At 46.7% G+C, this 21,225-nt stretch overlaps 1 protein-coding gene across 1 annotated transcript in view; it reads left to right on the top strand.

The window, feature by feature from the left end:
• The first annotated feature begins 239 nt into the window (after positions 1-239).
• LOC124593818 (vegetative cell wall protein gp1-like) overlaps positions 240-21,225 on the top strand; it is a 42,206-nt gene continuing 21,220 nt past the window's right edge. The window contains exon 1 of the mRNA XM_047132166.1: positions 240-545. Coding sequence (XP_046988122.1) covers positions 240-545 — 306 coding nt within the window. The remainder of the gene's footprint in view (positions 546-21,225) is intronic.

The following is a 21,225-nucleotide window of genomic DNA, read 5'->3' on the forward strand; positions in this document are numbered from 1 at the left end:
TAACGAAAGCAGAGAGAGCCATTAAAAACTGAGGATGAGATTGTTTGTACCGATAGAGCGATCGGTACACTTCCCCCTCGTGGCTGGCGACGGCCGGGGGGAAACGCCAGGCGACGGTGCACGAGCGAGCGAAAGAGAGAGATAGAGAGAGAGGAACGGCCGATTGTCTGCGCACTCCCTAACGAGCTTATTACTTAGTTGCCTATTCATGAGATCCGCTTACCAGTTTAGCGAGTGAAATGTATCTGTTGGACGAGTGGAGAAATCACTCACACGGCAATAACCGCAGCCGACGTTTAGAGCCATTGGCCCAATTAGGCGAGCCGGGCCGCTATTTAGGTGCGCCCTCTTCTCGCCCGCGGCCACCACACGCTGCGCCCCCAGGCCCGGCAGCCGTCATCCCAGCTGAGCGAACTCAACCCCGCGCAGGTGAGCCAGCCAGCTCTGCGGCCGCCGGGGTGACGACTGCCGCAATCCGAGACGCCGCCGCCCCCAGCCACGTGTCGCCCACGTTCCCCTCCGCCATAGCCCGGGGCGAGGGCCCCGTGCGTTGCGCGGAGGATCAGTTCCGCCGTTCCGGCCCAGCCTCCCACTGTAGCGGCCGGTCTACGCCCTCTCTCATTTCTCCCTCACCCAGCACATCTACATCTACATCAATACTCCGCAAGCCACCTGACGGCGTGTGGCGGAGGGTACTTTGAGTACATCTGTCGGTTCTCCCTTCTATTTCACTCTCGTTCGTGGAAAGAAAGATTGTCGGTATGCCTCTGTGTGGGCTCTAATCTGATTTTATCCTCACGGTCTCTTCGCGAGATATACGTAGGAGGGAGCAATACACCGCTTGACTCCTCGGTGAAGGTATGTTCTCGAAACTTTAACAAAAGCCCATACCGAGCTACTGAGCGTCTCTCTTCCAGAGTTTTCCACTGGAGTTTATCTATCATCACCGTAACGCTTTCGCGATTACTAAATGATCCTGTAACGAAGCGCGCTGCTCTCCGTTGGATCTTCTCTGTCTCTTCTATCAACCCCATCTGGTGCGGATCCCACACTGCTGAGCAATATTCAAGCAGTGGGCGAACAAGTGTACTGTAGCCTACTTCCTTTGTTTTAGGATTGCATTTCCTTAGGATTCTTCCACTGAATCTCAGTCTGGCATCTGCTTTACCGACGATCAACTTCATATGATCATTCCATTTTAAATCACTCCTAATGCGTACTCCCAGATAATTTATGGAATTAACTCCTTCCAATTGCTGACCTGCTATATTGTAGCTAAATGATAAAGGATATTTCTTTCTATGTATTCGCAGCACATCACAAAAATGGTTCAAATGGCTCTGAGCACTACGGGACTTAACTACTGAGGTCATCAGCCCCCTAGAACTTAGAACTACTTAAACCTAACTAACCTAAGGACATCACACACATCCATGCCCGAGGCAGGATTCGAACCTGCGACCGTAGCGGTCACGCGGTTCCAAACTGAAGCGCTTAGAACCGCACGGCGCAGCACATTATACTTGTCTACATTGAGATTAAATTGCCATTACCTGCACCATGCGTCAATTTGTTGCAGTTTCTCCTGCATTTCAGTACAATTTTCCATTGTTACATCCTCTCGATATACTACAGCATCATCCGCAAAAAGGCTCAGTGAACGTCCGATGTTATCCACAAGGTCGTTTATATGTATTGTGAATAGCAACGGCCCTACGACACACCCCTGCGGCACACCTGAAATCACTCTTACTTCGGAAGACTTCTCTCCATTGTGAATGACATGCTGCGTTCTGTTATCTAGGAACTCTGCAATCCAACCACACAATTGGTCTGATAGTCCATATGCTCTTACTTTGTTCGTTCAACGACTGTGGGGAACTGTATTAAACGCCTTGCGGAAGTCAAGAAACACGGCATCTAGCTGGGAACGCGTGTCTATGGCCCTCTGAGTCTCGTGGACGAATAGCGCGCGCTGGGTTTCACACGATCGTCTTTTTCGAAACCCATGCTGTTTCCTATAGAGTAGATTTGTAGTCTCCAGAAAAGTCATTATACTCGGACATAATACGTGTTCCAAAATTCTACAACTGATCGACGGTAGAGATATAGGTCTATAGTTCCGCACATCTGTTCGACGTCCCTTCTTGAAAACGGGGATGACCTATGCCCTTTTCGAATCCTTTGGAACGCTACGCTCTTCTAGACACCTACGGTACACCGCTGCAAGAAGGGGGGCAAGTTCCTTCGCGTACTCTGTGTAAAATCGAACTGGTATCCCATCAGGTCCAGCGGCCTTTCCTCACAGGGAGTTTCTAGCACAGATAAGCAGAGGCTTTTGATTACGTGACCCACGATATCCTCAAGCAAAAGTAAAAATTAGCACGCCGGACAAAAAATTAGTCGTCCCCAGGAAACATCACATTAAGATCGTGTAACGCCGCCTACAACCTTGTACTGACCTACGTTCGACGACGAATATACTGCACTAGTTTTTCAGCTCTGACACTTCACCTTAAGCCATTCACTGACCATCAGGTGCTGCAGAATTCTGCACGCGGTAGAGCTCTTGCACACGTGCGAATCTCTGTCGCCCGAGTGCACACTTCCCCCATTACCATGCCACACTGTCTGAAAATTAACAGGAGAAAGAGAGGGCGAAACCACAATGCTTCACAAGGCAATATAATCCCGCAAAGAACGTGAACGGATAGCATGTGGCTTCGTATCATATTTTATGTTTCTCAACAACTCAAATCACAAACAAAACGTTTTTTCATTATTATTTAATTGACTCTAACCCAAAGAAATGAGTCACTACGAGGGAGTCAGCAGATATGACGTACATCTACAGATAAAAAAATGATTAGAATTTCAGAAAAATTGGATTTCTTCAAGAGAAAGAGCCTCACAAACTGACCAAGTCAGTAACGTCTTGGTCTACCTCTAGCCCTTAAGCAAGCAGCTATTCGGGTTGGACTTGATTGAATGGGTTATTGGATGTTCCCCTGAGGGACATCATGCCAAATTCTGTCCAACTATCGCGTTACTCCGTCAAAATCCAGAGCTAGTTGGAGTGCCCTGCACATAATGCTCCAAATGTTGTCAGTTGGGGAGAAATCCGGAAAACTTGCTGGCCAAGGTAGGGTCTGCAATGCAAGAAGAGAAACAGTAGAAAGTCTCGTCGTGTTCGGGTGGGAATTATCTTGCTGAAATGTAAGCCCAGGATGGATCGCCATGAAGGGCAACGGAACGGGGCTTATAATATCGTCGACGTGCCGATGTTTTGTGAGGGTGCAGCGGATAACAACCAAAGGGGTCCTGCTGTGAAAGGAAATAACATCCCGGTCCATCACATGTGGTTATCCGGCCATACGGTTGACCACTGTCTGGTGTACTGTCTGGGGCGTGTCCAGACACAGCTTCGCTCGTCATCAGTCTCAGTACGAAGTGGAACTCACCACTGAAGATAGTTATGCTCCTTTATTTGAATGCATGGAGTCTGTACCTTCAAAGAACAGACACCACGCAGAACCTGCACCTGTGAAACATTGTATGTAAATTGAAGGGGGATCACTGTTAGCAGCTGCAACGGGACGTTAAGCGGAGTCAGTAGCGACGAGAGAAAATGTGTACCGGACCGGGACCGGACTTCGGATAGATGGCGCTTGGTGGGGGTGTGGATCGGCCGTGAGGCATACTGAGATACTCGGTGCAGTTGCGATAACGCCGTGTCCCGGATGGCGCAATGGTTACAGCGCCTGCCCAGTGAGCAGGAGATCCCGGGTTCGGATCCCGGTCCGGTACACAATTTCAATCGTCGCTCCTGATTCCTCTTAATGTCCTGCTGCAGCTGATAGCACTGACCTCCCCTTCAATTTACATATAATTCTACTCCGACCAATGAGATTTCACACCGAAGACGCGTCTGGAGATATCCGTGATGAGAGGTAATGCCTGAAATTTGGTATTCTCGTCTCACTCTTGACGTCGCGGAATACTGAATCTCCTAACGATTTCCGAAACGTAATATCCCATGCGCCTAGCTCCAACTCCAATACCGGCTTTCGAAGTCTATTAATTCCCATCGTGCGGCCATAATAATGACGGAAACCTATACAGATGAATTACCTCAGTACTAATGGCAACTCCGCCATTGCGCTGCCCTTTTATATCTCATGTACGCCTTACTACCGCCATCTGTTTGTGTGCATATCGCTATCCCATGACTTTTCTCACTTCAGTGTATACATCCTGGTTCATGTTCACGGCCGCGCGGAGTGGCCGCTCGGTTAGAGGCGCCATGTCACTAATAGTTCGGCCCCACCCGCCGGAGGTTCGAGTCCTTCGGGCATGGGTGTGAGTGTTGTCCTTAGCATTAAGTTAGTTTAAGTGGTGTGTAAGTCTAGGGACCCATGACCTCAGCAGTTTGGTCCCTTAGGAATTCACACACATCTTGTTCACGATAACATGATTGGGTAGGCCCAAGTCTTGGTAAACAAAAAGCCCTGAAATATCATAGAACGACCTTTGGCCTTAATTACATCTTCCGCAGACTCCAGCTTAAACGCCTCATTGGGCTGCCAGTGATCTCTGTGCTTTGTGTCATTTGAAGAGAGGCTACATGGTGTTTGTGCGGTCCGCACTACACACTTCCAGTCAGCTACTGTGCAGTTTCCGTGTTTCTCGGCTCACATAAGACGAGGCCCGGTATGTCTCGAAGTAAGCAGTGGCCTTCTGCGAGGTACCAAACCTTTTCTTTTATTGTATGTCAGACCGTACCAATTAAGCCATCTCAGTAGTGGAATGTCAATAATGATGATAGGAATGTGAGGACAACACAACACCCAGTCCACGAGAGGAGAAAGTCTCTTATCCGGCGGGGAATCGATCCCGGGCCCCTTCGCTTGGCAATCCGCCGTGTTGACAGCGCAGCTACCGAGACGGACAGATAATAGAACCTTGTTGGTGCGGATTTGCATTCACTGAAAGCAGCAATTCTTGTTTGGTTTGAAAATGATTGTCATTAAAGGCGTGACAGTCGTGCCTAGTCCCTGTTTGTTAGAATATTTCTTTGCGACCTCTATTCTCGCGCCGTATTACATACCTGCAAATGGTACTTCAGTCCTTGTACACACAATGGATAGTCTGCAATGAAATATCAACACATCGTGCAACTTCACACACACACAGCGCGGTCTTGGGCATTACGAAACAGACACTGCTTCCTGTTGTGTCACGTCTCCACGTGTACCCATCTCAATCCGTTGATGCCATACAACCGAATGACACGTGCGAAGCCGCCATGACTTACGTCATCACTGGAGGATCAAAGGAGCTCCTGGTACCAGCTCTACAGCATCTATAGTAGTATCAGTGGCCTGTTCTAAGTCAGCGATTAATATTTTGCCCATTGAGGTTATTATGGAACAATGAACACAGTAGGTCATAATTTTAATGTTATAGGAATGACAGAAAACGTAGTTTATCAGATCCACGTCGACTGTATTGCAATAGGCTTTAATAAATTGAAGCACTCAGAAATACCTCAAGCAACACGAAGGAATTATCAGAATTGGACATATACGGTGCGATCAAAAGTATCCGGACACCCGCAAAACATACGTTTTTTGTATTACGTGCATTATGCTGCCACCTACAGCCAGGTGCTCCATACCAGCGATCTAAGTAGTCATTAGACATCGTGAGAGAGCAGAATGGGACGCTCCGCGTAGTTCACAGACTTCGAACGTGGTCAGGTGATTGGGGGTGTCACTTGTGTCATATGTCTGTACGCGATATTTCCCACTCCTAAACATCCCTAGGTCCACTGTTTCCGATGTGATAGTGAAGTGGAAACGTGCAGCACAAAAGCGTACAGGCCGACCTCGTCTGTTGACAGACACAGACCGCCGACGGTTGAAGAGGGTCTTGATGTGTCATAGGCAGACGACTATATAGAGATCATCACACAGAAATTTCAATCTGCGTCAGGATCCACAGCAAGTACTACGACAGTTAGGTGGGAGGTGAGGAAACTTGGCCGGCCGAAGTGGCCGAGCGGTTCTAGGCGCTACAATATGGAACCGCGCGACCGCTACGGTCGCAGGTTCGAATCCTGCCTCGGGTATGGATGTGTGTGATGTCCTTAGGTTAGTTAGGTTCAAGTAGTTCTAAGTTCTAGGGAACTGATGACCACAGCAGTTAAGTCCCATAGTGCTCAGAGCCATTTGAACAATTTTTTTGAGGAAACTTGGATTTCATGGTCGAGCGGCTGCTTATAAGCCACACATGGCGCCGGCAAATCCCAAAGGACGCCTCGCTTTGTTTAAGGAGCGTAAACATTGGACGACTGAACAGTTGAAAAACGTTATGTGGGGTGACGAATCACGGTACACAATGTGGCGATCCGTTGGTAGGATGTGGGTATGGCGAATGTCCGCTGAACGGCATCTGCCAGCTTGCGTACTGCCAGCAGTAAAATTCGGAGGCGGTGGTGTTATGGTGTGGTCGCGTTTTTCATGGATGGATCTTGCACCCCTTGTTGTTTTGCGTGACACTATCACAGCACAGGCCTACACTGATGTTTTAAGCACTTTCTTGCTTCCCACATTTGAAGAGTAATTCTGGGATGGCGACTGTATCTTTCAACACGATCGAGCACCTGTTCATAATGCACGGCATGTGGCGGAGTTGTTACACGGCGCCGGCCGCGGTGGTCTCGCGGTTCTAGGCGCTCAGTCCGGAACCGCGCGACTGCTACGGTCGCAGGTTCGAATCCTGCCTCGGGCATGGATGTGTGTGATGTCCTTAGGTTAGTTAGGTTTCAGTAGTTCTAAGTTCTAGGGGACTGATGACCACAGATGTTAAGTCCCATAGTGCTCAGAGCCATTTGAACCATTTGTTACACGGCAATAACATCCCTGTAATGGACTGGCTTGCACAGAGTTAAAAAAAAAATGGTTCAAATGGCTCTGAGCACTATGGGACTTAACATCTGAGGTCATCAGTCCCCTAGAACTTAGAACTAGTTAAACCTAACTAACCTAAGGACATCACACACATCCATGCCCGAGGCAGGATTCGAACCTGCGACCGTAGCAGTCGCGCGGTTCCAGACTGAAGCGCCTAGAACCGCTCACCCACCGCGGCCGGCTGCACTGAGTCCTAACCTGAATCCTACAGAACACCTTTCGGATGTTTTGGTACGCCGACTTCGTGCCAGGCCTCAACGACTGACATCGATACCTCTCCTCAGTGCAGCACTCTGTGAAGAATGGGCTGAGATTCCCCAAGGAACCTTCCAGCACCTGATTGAACGTATGCCTGCGAGAGGGGAAGCTGTCATCAACGCTAAGGGTAGGCCAACACCATATTGAATTCCAGCATTACCGATGGAGGGCGCCACAAACTTGTGAGTCATTTTCAGCCGGGTGTCCGGATACTTTCGATCACATAGTGTAATCCTGGTAAATGTGATGTGCGTGTACAGGCAAACAAATCATTAAAATTTCAGAAATATTGGGTGATTCATGCAAGAGAGAGACCTTCGCAAACTGAGCAAATCGGTAATGCGTTGGTTCTCCTCTGGGTCTTATGCAAGCAATTCTTCGGCTTGTCATTGATTGACAGAGTTGTTGAACCTCCTCCTGAGGGATATCGTGTCAAATTCTGTCGAACTGGTGCGTTAGATCGTCAAAACACCGAGCTGGTTGAAGGGCCTTGGCTAGCCAAGGCAGGGTTTGGGAAGCGTGAAGACAAGCAAACTACTTGCCGTCTCTGGGCACGCATTATCCAGGAGGCCTTGATATGAAGGACAGCAAACCGGGGTGCAGAATATTGTCAACGTACCGCCGTGCTCTAAGGGTGCAACAGATGATAGCCAAAGGGTTGGTTGGTTGGTTTGGGGGATTAAAGGTAGCCAAAGGGGTCCTGCTATGAAACGAAATGGCATCCCAGAGCATCACTCGTAGTTGTCGGGTCATATGGCTGTAAGATTGCTATCATACAGCTGTCTGGAGCGTCTGCAGAAACGTATTCGCTGATCATCGGGGCTCATTCCGGAGCAGCGCTTGTCACTGAAGATTCTAGTGCAGTCAGTCAGATGCCAGGCCGAAGACTTGTCTGGCGACGCCCCAGGGAGCGGTGGGATGCCAGTCTGACTGTCGTTCGCCACTTCATAACAGGATCCCTCTGGCTGTCATCCATGGCAACGTTACGGCACAGCAATGCATGAACTACACTACTGGCCATTACCAAGAAGAAATGCAGATGATAAAAGTATATTCAATGGACAAATATATTATACTAGAACTGACATGTGATTACATTTTCACGCAATTTGGGTGCATAGATCCTGAGAAATCAGTACCCAGAACAACCACCTCTGGTCGTAATAACGGCCTTGATACGCTACGCCTGCACATTGAGTCAAACAGAGCTTGGATGGCGTGTACAGGTACAGCTGCCCACGCAGCGTCAACACAATACCACAGTTCATCAAGAGTAGTGACTGGCGTATTGTGACGAGCCAGTTGCTCGGCCTCCATTGACCAGACGTTTTCAATTGGTGAGAGATCTGGAGAATGTGCTAGCCAGGGCAGCAGTCGAACATTTTCTGTGTCCAGAAAGGCCCGTACAGGACCTACAACATGCGGTCGTGCATTATCCCGCTGAAATGTAGGGTTTCGCAGTGATCGAATGAAGGGTAGAGCCACGGGTCGTAACAAATCTGAAATGTAACGTCCACTGTTCAAAGTGCCGTCAATGCGAACAAGAGGTGACCGAGACGTGTAACCAATGGCACCCCATACCATCACGCCGGATGATACGCTAGTATGGCGATGACGAATACTCGCTTCCAATGTGCGTTCACCGCGGTGTCGCCAAACACGGATGCGACCATGATGATGCTGTAAACAGAACCTGGATTCATCCGAAAAAATGACGTTTTGCCATTCGTGCACCCAGTTCGTCGTTGAGTACACAATCGCAGGCGCTCCTGTCTGTCATGCAGCGTCGAGGGTACCGCAGCCATGGTCTCCGAGCTGATAGTCCAGGCTGCTGCAAGTGTCGTCGAACTGTTCGTGCAGATGGTTGTTGTCTTGCAAACGTCCCCATCTGTTCACTCAGGGATCGAGACGTGGCTGCACGTTCCGTTACAGCCATGCGGATAAGATGCCTGTCATCTCGACTGCTAGTGATACGAGGCCGTTGGGATCCAGCGCGGGGTTCCGTATTACCCTCCTGAACCCACCGATACCATATTCTGCTAACAGTCATTGGATCTCGACCAACGCGAGCAGCAATGTCACGATACAGTAAACCGCAATCGCGATAGGCTGCAATCCGACGTTTATGAAAGTCGGAAACGTGATGGTACGCATTTCTCCTCCTTTCACGAGGCATCACAACAACGTTTCACCAGGCAACGCCGGTCAACTGCTGTTTGTGTATGAGAAATCGGTTGTAAACTTTCCTCATGTCAGGACGTTGTAGGTGTCGCCACCGGCGCCAACCTTGTGTGAATGTTCTGAAAAGCTAATCATTTTCATATCACAGCATCTTCTTCCTGTCGGTTAAATTTCGCGTCTGTAGCACGTCATGTTCGTGGTGTAGAAGTTTTAATGGCCAGTAGTGTATATTCTGCGCCCCCGTTTTGTTGCTCTTCATGGTAAGCGATCCTGGGCTTGCATTTCAGCAAGACAATGCCTGCCCGCACACGGCGAGAATATCTGCCGCTTGTCTTCGTGCTTGTCAAACCGTACCTTGGCCAGCAAGGTAGGCGGATCTTTCGCCAGTCGAGAACGTTCGGAGCATCACGGGCAGCGCCTCCCAACCAGCTCAGGATTTTGACGATCTAACGTGCCAAATGGACAGAAAGTGGCATATATGTCTCATCACTACGTCCAAAAAGTCCTTCAATCAGTGTCAAGGTCAGTAACTGCTTGGAGAAAGGCCAGAGGTGGACCAAAGCATCACTGAGTTGCTCTATTTGTTTAGCTTTTTCTCTTGAATAAATCATCCACTGTTTCTAAAATTGTTTTCATTTGTTTGTCTGTACATGAACATCACATCTACCTATTTCCGTCCCGTGCGTCGTTTTTCTGTCTTAGAGAGTATTTTCAGTACTCTGTTTTTTTAGATCCATAAATCATATTTCGTTTGCAGTTGACGAAGATGCTTAATTTGTCCTATTTGCAGACAATACAATGTTGGAAAGAAGTACACAGCTGGTCATAAAGTTACAGCACCAGGACGGATACAAGTAATGGAATTTTACTTATTGCGTGTATACGGTATGGTAGGAAGTACACGGTATTAAATTTCTAGGCGATTTGCTGGTACACAGGCTGCGCAATTTAGTACATTAAACTGCGAACTCTGGCTGCAACAATGGCTCCAGCCTTGTTGGCCACGGAGGCGAAATGAGCTTCAGCTCTGTGCCACAGTTCATCAATCGTAGTAGCTAGGTAGTGGTAGCATACCATTCTCTAGGCATCTCATGACCACATGTTTTCGGTCCGTGAGAAGTATGGAGGACGTGCTGGTCAGGGCAACAGTTGAAGACCCTCTCTATCCTGGTATGTCACAACAGCATTAACAAACACCATCTTGCATTATTTTGTTGAAAGATTACGCCACGGAGACATCTAAGATAGTAGAGCACAGCCACCTCCGTTTACACCTCCGGGATGAAAAGACCGCTGTCCAAATTACCGGCTACGCGCACCAGAGGCCTGGGTTCTCAATGGCATCCCGTACGATCATCTTCTTTTCCAACTACTTGTTTTTCATAGTCATTCCACTTAAGATGTCTCTGTATAGTTATTCCTAGATATTTTACGGCAAGTGCTATTTCCAGCAGTTTCTCATCAGTAGTGTGGTTGTACAGTAGTGGTTTTTTTCTCCTATGTGTGCGCAGTATGTCACATTTATGATGTTTAGGCTCAACTGCCGGATCCTGCACCATTCGTCAATCCTTTGCAGGTCATCTGCAAACTGATACTCTCTTCTGGCGTTGCTACTTTGTCACAGACAATCGCATCTTCTACAAACAGTCTTCAAGAGCATCCGACGTAGATCGTTTATATACTTGTAAACAATAACGGTCCAATCAAACTACCTTGGGGTACTTCGCAAATTACCTTTACGGTGTCGATCGTTAGAGGTGCCGTGTTCAGTTTTGTTGCGGCGTGAAGTTAAGCGCCGACACGTCAGTCGGGAATGATAGAGCAGAGATGGCTGTGAAGAAGACATCAGCCAAGTACACGCTCACCGACCACTCTCTAGGCTAGCACTTGGTGCGGGGAGTGGCAACTGACCTTTAACATAGACAAATGTAATGTATTGCGAATACATAGAAAGAAGGATCCTTTATTATATGATAGCAGAACAAACACTGGTAGCAGATACTTCTGTAAAATATCTGGGAGTATGTGTAAGGAACGATTTGAAGTGGAATGATCATATTAATTTAATTGTTGGTAAGGCGGATGCCAGGTTGAGATTCATTGGGAGAGACCTTACAAAATGTAGTCCATCAACAAAGGAGGTGGCTTACAAAACACTCGTTCGACCTATACTTGAGTATTGCTCATCAGTGTGGAATCCGTACCAGGTCGGGTTGACAGAGGAGATAGAGAAGATCCAAAGAAGAGCGGCGCATTTCGTCACAGGATTATTTGGTAAGCGTGATGGCGTTACGGAGATGTTTGGCAAACTCAAGTGGCAGATTCTGCAAGAGAGGCGCTCTGCATCGCGGTGTAGCTTGCTGTCCAGGTTTCGAGAGGGTGCGTTTCTGGATGAGGTATCGAATATATTGCTTCCCCCTACTTATACCTCCAGAGGAGATCACGAATGTAAAATTATAGAGATTCGAGAGCGCACGGAGGCTTTCCGGCAGTCGTTCTTCCCGCGAACCATGCGCGACTGGAACAGGAAAGGGAGGTAATGACAGTGGCACGTAAAGTGCCCTCCGCCACACACCGTTTGGTGATTTGCGGAGTACAAATGTAGATATAGATGTAGACGAGAACGCGACAGAAGCGGCCTCTGTGCTATGAGAACATTAGCGCCGCGCCCCTCTAGCCGGCGGCCCACCTCTACAGCAGCATCAAGACTAGGTTCTTCAAGAACAGCGACTTAGGAATTGTATATACTGAGGAACATTGTTTATTTTGTCTGTCGCCCTTTGCTTGTGACACATCTATGTAAATACAAAGTTAAGTATTGTAATCATTTCCTTTTGTAACAAAATTCATTAATTCGATTTGCTTGGATGTTATCTAGCGATCCGAGAAAACAGGTTTCCTAGACACCCCATATTCGATGGCTAGGCAGGATTCAACAAGTTTTACCTGGAAGGAAGTCGTGAATCCAGTCGCAAATCTGCTCCGATACTCGACTACCTCGTATTTGTTTCACTAAACGGCTTTGTGTGTCGGTATCAAATACCTTCCTGAAGGAACCCGGCATCAACCTTAGCGCCGTTGTCTACGGCGCTGTAGATCTCATGGAGAAACGCAGCGAGCTGTCTTTCGCGGAATCTCTGTTTGCAGAATCTATGCTGATTTTTGTAGAAGAGATTTTCGTTTTCCAAAGACATCAAAATTTTCGAGCATAAAACATTTTATATAGTTCTTCAGTAGACTGACGTCAACAATATAGGTCTATAACAGTGTTCATGTGAAATTTCCTGGCAGATTAAAACTGTGTGCCGGATCGAGACTCTAACTCGGGACCTTTGCCTTTCGCGGGCAAGTGCAAGGTTCGCAGGAGAGCTTCTGTAAAGTTTGCAAAGTAGGAGACGAGGTACTGGCAGACGTAAAGCTGTGAGGACGGGGCGTGAGTCGCGCTTGGATAGCTCATATGGTAGAGCACTTGCCCGCGAAAGGCAAAGGTCCTGAGTTCGAGTCTCATTATGGCACACAGTTTTAATCTGCCAGGAAGTTTCATATCAGCGCACACTCCGCTACAGAGTGAAATTCTCATTCTGGAAACATTCCCTAGGCTGTGGCTAAGCCATGTCTCTGCAATATACTTTCTCTCAGGAGTACTAGTTCTGCAAGGTTCGCAGGAGAGCTTCTGTAAAGTTTGGAAGGTAGGAGACGAGGTGCAGGCAGAAGTAAAGCTGTGAGAACGGGGCGTGAGTCGTGCTTAGGTAGCTCATATGGTAGAACACTTTCCCGCGAAAGGCAAAGGTCCCGAGTTCGAGTCTCGGTCCGGCACACAGTTTTAATCTGCCAGGAAGTTTCATAACAGCGCACACTCCGCTGCAGAGTGAAAATCTCATTCAGTGTTCATGTGCCTTGTGGCCCCTTATGAAAGCAGGAATAACCTGCTCTATTTTCCAGTCGCTAGGTACCGTTCGTTGCTCTACGAGAAACTACTGATAGAAGGAGAGCAACTTCTTCCGCGTAACCATTGTATAATCTTACAGATACGTCATCTGTTCCTCATGCATATTGAACAATGCTTTTGAATTTTTCCCATTTAAGATCGCCATCTTCATTTTCAGTACCGAATATTTGAGGCTGACTGCTCAGATACTCTGCAATTTGTACGCTGTCACTGGTGCTAAGCTAAAATCTTTTCCTACTTTTTTTAACATTCCTTGTAAAAGTCGTGGTCATAGTTGCTGTCACTGCATTATGATCACTGATACCTTCCTCTATGTTAACTGAGTCGATACGTGCAGGTCTGTATGCTGACAGGAGGTCTAAGACGTTATCTTCACGAGCTGGTTGTCTAATTACCTGCTCAAGTTAATTTTTCAAACAAAACATTCAAAATAATGTCACAAGAATACGTGTCTCTGGCATCATTTTGGATAGCATGACTCTCCCAGACTGTAACTGGAGTTTGAAGTCACCTGTCATATTAGAACGGCATTGTCAGGAAAATACATGTTTAATTCCTGAGGTACGCGTAAAATATCATCCGAAATTGCGCAAAACACATTCTCTGAAAATTATTTCGAGTAGTTAGTTCATGAGGCCAGGCGAATAGTAAATGGTTGTGAAAACACACTTGACCTCATAGCAACAAATAATCCTGAGTTAATAAAGAGCATCAAAACCGATACAGGGATTAGTGAACACAAGGTTGTCGTAGCGATACTGAATATTGTAATCCCCAAATCCTCCAAAAATAAGCGAAAAATATACCTATATACAATCTCCACTCATCCCAAATTAATAATATAAGTGTAGACCAGATGTGGCTTAAATTCAAAGAAATAGTATCGGCAGCAATTGAAACATTTATACCAAATGAATTAACAAACGATAGAGCTGATCCTCCTTGGTACACAAAACGGGTTAGAACATTGTTCGGCTGGTCCTGGCGGGGAGGTTCGAATACTCCCTCGGGCGTTGTCCGCCGCTCGTGGTCTCGCGGTAGCGTTCTCGCTTCCCGAGCACGGGGTCCCGGGTTCGATTCCCGGCGGGGTCAGGGATTTTCACCTGCCTCGAGATGACTGGGTGTTTGTGTTGTCCTCATCATTTCATCATCATCCAGGAAAGTGGCGAAATTGGACTGAGCACAGATTGGATCATTGTACGGGCGCTGATAACCACGCAGTTGAGCGCCCCACAAACCCAACATCATCATCACATCCCTCGGGCGTGGATGTGTGTGTTTGTCCTTAGGATAATTTGGGTTAAGTAGTGTGTAAGCTTAGGAACTGATGACCTTAGCAGTTAAGTCCCATAAGATTTCACACAAATTTGAACATTTTTTTGAACAATGTTGCAGAAACAACGAAACAAACATGTCAAATTTAAACGGACGCAAAATCCCCAAGAATTGGCGATCTTTTACAGAAGCTCGAAATTTAGCGCAGACTTCAATGCGAGATCTAATAACAGCTTCGACAACGCAACTTCGTCTCGAAACCTGGCAGAAAATCCAAAGAGATTCTGGTCGTATGTGAAGTATGTTAGCGGCAAGAAACAATGAATGCCTTCTCCGTGCGATAGCAATGGAGATGCTATCGAAGACAGTGCTGCAAAAGCAGAGTTACTAAACACAGCCTTCCGAAATGCCTTCACAAAAGAAGACGAAGTAAATATTCCAGAATTCGAATCGAGAACAGCTGCCAGCATGAGTAACGTAGAAGTAAATATCCTCGGAGTAGTGAAGCAACTTAAACACTTAATAAAAGCAAGTCTTCTGCTCCGGACTGTATACCAATTAGGTTCCTTACGGAGTACGCTGATGCATTAGCTCCATACTTAACAATCATATACAACCGTTTGGTAGACGAAAAATCCGTACCCAAAGACTGGAAAGTGGCACAGATCACACCAATATTCAAGGTGTAATCCACTAAATTACAGATGCATATCTTAACGTCGATATGCAGTAGAATTTTGGAACATATATTGTGTTCAGACATTATGAATTATCTCGAAGAAAACTATCTATTGACACACTATCAACGTGGGTTTAAAAAACATCATTCCTGTGAAACACAACAAGCTCTTTATTCACATGAACTGTTGGGTGCTATTGACAAGGGATTTCAGATCGATTCCGTATTTCTGGATTTCTGGAAGGCTATTGACACTGTACTACACAAGTGGCTTGTAGCAAAATTGCGTGCTTGTGGGATATAGTCTCAATTATGTGACTGGATTTGTGATTTCCTATCAGAGAGGTCACAGTATGTAGTAATTGACGAGAAGTCATCGAGTAATACAGAAGTGATTTCTGGTGTTCCTCAAGGTAGTGTTATAAGCCCTTTGCTGTTCCTGATCTATATAAACGATTTGGGAGACAATCTGAGCAGCCGTCTTCGGTTGTTTGCAGATGACGCTGTCGTTTATGGACTAATAAAGTCATCAGAAGATCAAAACAAACTGCAAAACGATTTAGAAAAAAATATCTGAAAGGTGCGAAAAGTGACAGTTGACCCTAAGTAACGAAAAGTGTGAGGTCATCCACATGAATGCTAAAAGGAACTCGTTAAACTTTGGTTAAACGATGAATCATTCTAATCTAAAAGCCGTAAATTCAATTAAATACCTGGGTATTACAATTACGAACAATTTAAATTGGAAAGAACACTTAGAAAATGTTGTGGGGATGGCTAACCGAAGGCTGCGTTTTATTGGCAGGACACTTAGAAAATGTAATAGACCTACTAAGGAGACTGCCTACACTACACTTGTCCGTCCTCTTTTCGAATACTGCTGCGCGGTGTGGGATCCTTACCAGATAGGACTGACGGAGTACATCGAAAAAGTTCAAGGAAGGGTAGCACGTTTTGTATTATCGCGAAATATGGGAGAGAGTGTCACAAAAAAGATACAGGATTTGGGCTGGACATCATTAAAGGAAAGGCGTTCTTCGTTGCGACGGAATCTTCTCACGAAATTCCAATAACAAATTTTCTCCTTAGAATGCGAAAATATTTTGTTGACACCGACCTACATAGGGAGAATCGATCACTACGATAAAATAAGGGAAATCCGAGCTCGTACGGAAAGGTATAGGTGTTCACTCTTTCCGCACGCTATACTAGATTGGAATAATAGTGAGTTTTGAAGGTGGTTCGATGAACCCTCTGCCAGGCACTTAAATGTGCTTTGCAGAGTATCCATGTAGATGCAGATGTAGATGTAGGCTTGTCGGGTGTTAGAGACGTGCTGTGGTGTGTGTCTTCAGTACGTGGCGAAACCAAGGTGAAACGACGTCCAGACGTTGTGGGGTTGGGCGGCCACCCCTCATTACAGATGTCGGATGTTGTAGGCTGGGCAGACTAGTAAAACAGGATAGGCCCCGAACTGTGGTGGAACTAACATCAAACGCTAATGCTGGGCATAGTACAAGTGTGTCTGAACACACAGTGCACCGAATACTCCTAACGATGGGCCTCCGCAGCCGACGACCCATGCATGTGCCAAAGTTAACACTACGACATAGGCAACTACGACTGAAATGGGCAGGTGACCATCGGCACTGGATGTTGGCGCAGTGGTGGAGTATTGCATGGTCTTATGAATTCCGATACCCTCTGCGTCATGCCGATGGGAGGGCGCGAATCCGTCATCTTCCAGGGGAACAGCTCCTTGACACCTGTACTGCGGGACGGAGACAAGCTGATAGCGGCTCCATTATGCTCTGGCGATCATTCACATGGGCATCAATGGATCAAGTGGAGCTCATGCAAAGCACCATGACGGCCAATTAGTATCGTGTACTGGTTGCAGACCACGTACATCGCTTCATGACGATCCTGTTTCCCAACAGCAATGGCATTTTTCAGCAATCTAATGCGCCATGTCACTAGGCCCATAGTGGGATGGAGTGGTTCGAGGAACACAGTGGCGATTTGCTTGTTAATTAATCTGTCTCCTTTCACGCTTGCTTATTTTATATTTATCAGAAAATAATAATTTATTCTATTGTTATTAATCTTCCCTTTCTATTAGAAATAAAATAACATTTCAAAGGGTCCAGTAGCCACCTTTCATTAGTCCGGTAGCCCATTTTCACTAACATTTCTCTTTCTTTTCCTTGTTTCTCTTTTCTTATAACTCGCATAGTCGTGTGATTGAATGAAGTCTGTCACGTTGCTAAACTGTGGCGTAGTCTGCTGCAGAAAGTCTGCGATAGTCATACAGATTCAGCAGCAGTTGTACAGAATAGTCAACTCTCGCAGTGGTGAAGTAGGCAAAGAGGTTTGCACTACTTGTAAGAAATCCACCTCCATTAGGTTGGTGGCGGAAATGGCATCTTTGGGTTTCCGGGCTACGAGGAGCGTGGAAGAGGCTGGAGAGAAAAGCGGGAGGCAGTCTGCCGCCGGTACGGGAAGCGTCCACAGCTGTGCTCCAGTCGAAGAAGGGTGACTTAGACTGACCGCGTGGCTCGTTGTTACTTGGTGAGAGGAGAGCTGTTAGCTTTTGGTCTCGCTTTTCAACTCTGAAGGATTGCTTTGCCTTGTCGCAGCAAGGAATGCAAAACTTTGACAGAGTTTTCTTTTAGTAAATTTCTATAGCAGACTTGGATCCGCCGGAAGAGCGCCACACAAAGGTGTCGATAAGAAGTGAGCACTTGCTTCTGTATGAATGTCTGTTTGCCTTCAGCTGTGCCTGTATAATCTTTTATTTTCCTAAATATCAATAGCTTTGCCTTCTCGTAAATTTTCCTTGCTTTATGTATCTTTCGTCCGTGTGGAGCCAACCACGTGGTTGAACATTAGAGTTTGTTGGGCTACCGTCATCACTAACTGTCCGATCTCATTTTTGTTTTAAAGAATGTTAACTGTTCATGATTGTGTGATGTGATATTGTTGCAACTTGGCCACGATACCTAGAAATTGCGTCTCCACAAACCACGTGGTCACGCGGGTGTACTGCGAAACGTGTACCGTTTTCACGAGTTACTGCGATCAGTTATCAGGCAACAGCAGTTGTATGAATGATTCACACCAATTATTTTAGGTGTGGATTATAACGGTGAATGTATCTTTGCTTTTCTTTAATGTTTTAGGAATTAATATTATCAGGAATTGTGTACATGCATCACATCCATGTCTTAGGAATAAATGATTTTATCTACAATTTTCCCTTGTGTTCCGAGGTTCCGATTTTGCACCTAAGCCACTCACCTCGTAGCTTTCCCGTTCGCACATCCAACGCGTTTCCTTACGCACAGGTCCAGTGATTAGTTTCCCCTTTTATTTTAAAACAAATGCTTTAGATTAAGTCTTATTTTCAGGTGTGTTGCTAGGAGCTGATCTTCTGCACAGTGTTCATGCATTTTCTATTTTATTTTAAATGTTTGATTCTCGTGAACAGTCCACGGGCAATACTATTAATTACATCGCATCCCCTATGAGCGATATCACAACGTATACATTTTTATAAGTTTTTGGTCTGTGATCAAATTAATTTATTTTCCGATTCGGCCAAACCTTTGATTAGTTGTATGGTTAGAATCGTTGGCGACCTAATCTTCTCACGTTAATTTCACAATCAATAAGCATTTCCATTCCCAATAATATAATTCTGTCTTGTTTGGTAATTTATTGCATGGTGTTATCAGTATTCCTTTTGGTATGTGTTTGCATCAAATGTTATTGTTTTTCGTATTCTGAATGTGCGTTATGTATCAGCTGTTTAGCCTTAGCGCCTCTCCGTGGGTATTCAGAAGTAACACATGACGATGTTTATTTATGATTTAGCAGTTTCGTGTTGTTTTATCGGTTGTGTTACTTTGCATCACTTTGCATTATACTTTTTACGTAAATACACTCCTGGAAATGGAAAAAAGAACACATTGACACCGGTGTGTCAGACCCACCATACTTGCTCCGGACACTGCGAGAGGGCTGTACAAGCAATGATCACACGCACGGCACAGCGGACACACCAGGAACCGCGGTGTTGGCCGTCGAATGGCGCTAGCTGCGCAGCATTTGTGCACCGCCGCCGTCAGTGTCAGCCAGTTTGCCGTGGCATACGGAGCTCCATCGCAGTCTTTAACACTGGTAGCATGCCGCGACAGCGTGGACGTGAACCGTATGTGCAGTTGACGGACTTTGAGCGAGGGCGTATAATGGGCATGCGGGAGGCCGGGTGGACGTACCGCCGAATTGCTCAACACGTGGGGCGTGAGGTCTCCACAGTACATCGATGTTGTCGCCAGTGGTCGGCGGAAGGTGCACGTGCCCGTCGACCTGGGACCGGACCGCAGCGACGCACGGATGACCGCCAAGACCGTAGGATCCTACGCAGTGCCGTAGGGGACCGCACCGCCACTTCCCAGCAAATTAGGGACACTGTTGCTCCTGGGGTATCGGCGAGGACCATTCGCAACCGTCTCCATGAAGCTGGGCTACGGTCCCGCACACCGTCAGGCCGTCTTCCGCTCACGCCCCAACATCGTGCAGCCCACCTCCAGTGGTGTCGCGACAGGCGTGAATGGAGGGACGAATGGAGACGTGTCGTCTTCAGCGATGAGAGTCGCTTCTGCCTTGGTGCCAATGATGGTCGTATGCGTGTTTGGCGCCGTGCAGGTGAGCGCCACAATCAGGACTGCATACGACCGAGGCACACAGGGCCAACACCCGGCATCATGGTGTGGGGAGCGATCTCCTACACTGGCCGTACACCACTGGTGATCGTCGAGGGGACACTGAATAGTGCACGGTACATCCAAACCGTCATCGAACCCATCGTTCTACCATTCCTATACCGGCAAGGGAACTTGCTGTTCCAGCAGGACAATGCACGTCCGTATGTATCCCGTGCCACCCAACGTGCTCTAGAAGGTGTAAGTCAACTACCCTGGCCAGCAAGATCTCCGTATCTGTCCCCCATTGAGCATGTTTGGGACTGGATGAAGCGTCGTCTCACGCGGTCTGCACGTCCAGCACGAACGCTGGTCTAACTGAGGCGCCAGGTGGAAATGACATGGCAAGCCGTTCCACAGGATTACATCCAGCATCTCTACGATCGTCTCCATGGGAGAATAGCAGCCTGCATTGCTGCGAAAGGTGGATATACACTGTACTAGTGCCGACATTGTGCATGCTCTGTTGCCTGTGTCTATGTGCCTGTGGTTCTGTCAGTGTGATCATGTGATGTATCTGACCCCAGGAATGTGTCAATAAAGTTTCCCCTTCCTGGGACAATGAATTCACGGTGTTCTTATTTCAATTTCCGGGAGTGTACTTTCACACTTTATTCTTGGTCACTTGGTTTAAACGCCGCCTGATGATGGCTAATATAACAGTGTTTTTTTACTTTTATCACTTGTTAGTACGTCATCTGGCGCGTGCAGCTGTTAATCTTTGGAGGCAGTATTTTCTCTGACTCTGTACGGACGTTGTTTTTGTTCACCTGGCGCGAGTAGCCTACAATTGTGACTTTATACCTGTCACAGTGACTGTGTTTAAAATTATTTCACCAACTTTGTTACTTGCTTCTTACCATTTCTACTACCTACATGGTATTGTGTTACATTTCTGTATCACGTCTTGATCCGGATTACGAAGTGCTTATGGTTATTTTGTAAAACATTTGTTGACAAGATCGCTGATGTTAGGCTACAACCAAAACGCGTAATGTAATAAAGAAGTTAACCAACATCTATTGACTGTTATTAGCGATCTTACAGCATTGGTTACAATTTTCGCAAACTACATTTATAAGAGTCGAAGGACGTAGGAGGGAGGCAGTAGTTGTGAAGCTAGTGAGAAAGGTTTATAGCAAA

Source organism: Schistocerca americana, chromosome 2, assembly GCF_021461395.2.
Source record: "Schistocerca americana isolate TAMUIC-IGC-003095 chromosome 2, iqSchAmer2.1, whole genome shotgun sequence".
In the NCBI taxonomy this organism is placed as follows: domain Eukaryota; kingdom Metazoa; phylum Arthropoda; class Insecta; order Orthoptera; family Acrididae; genus Schistocerca; species Schistocerca americana.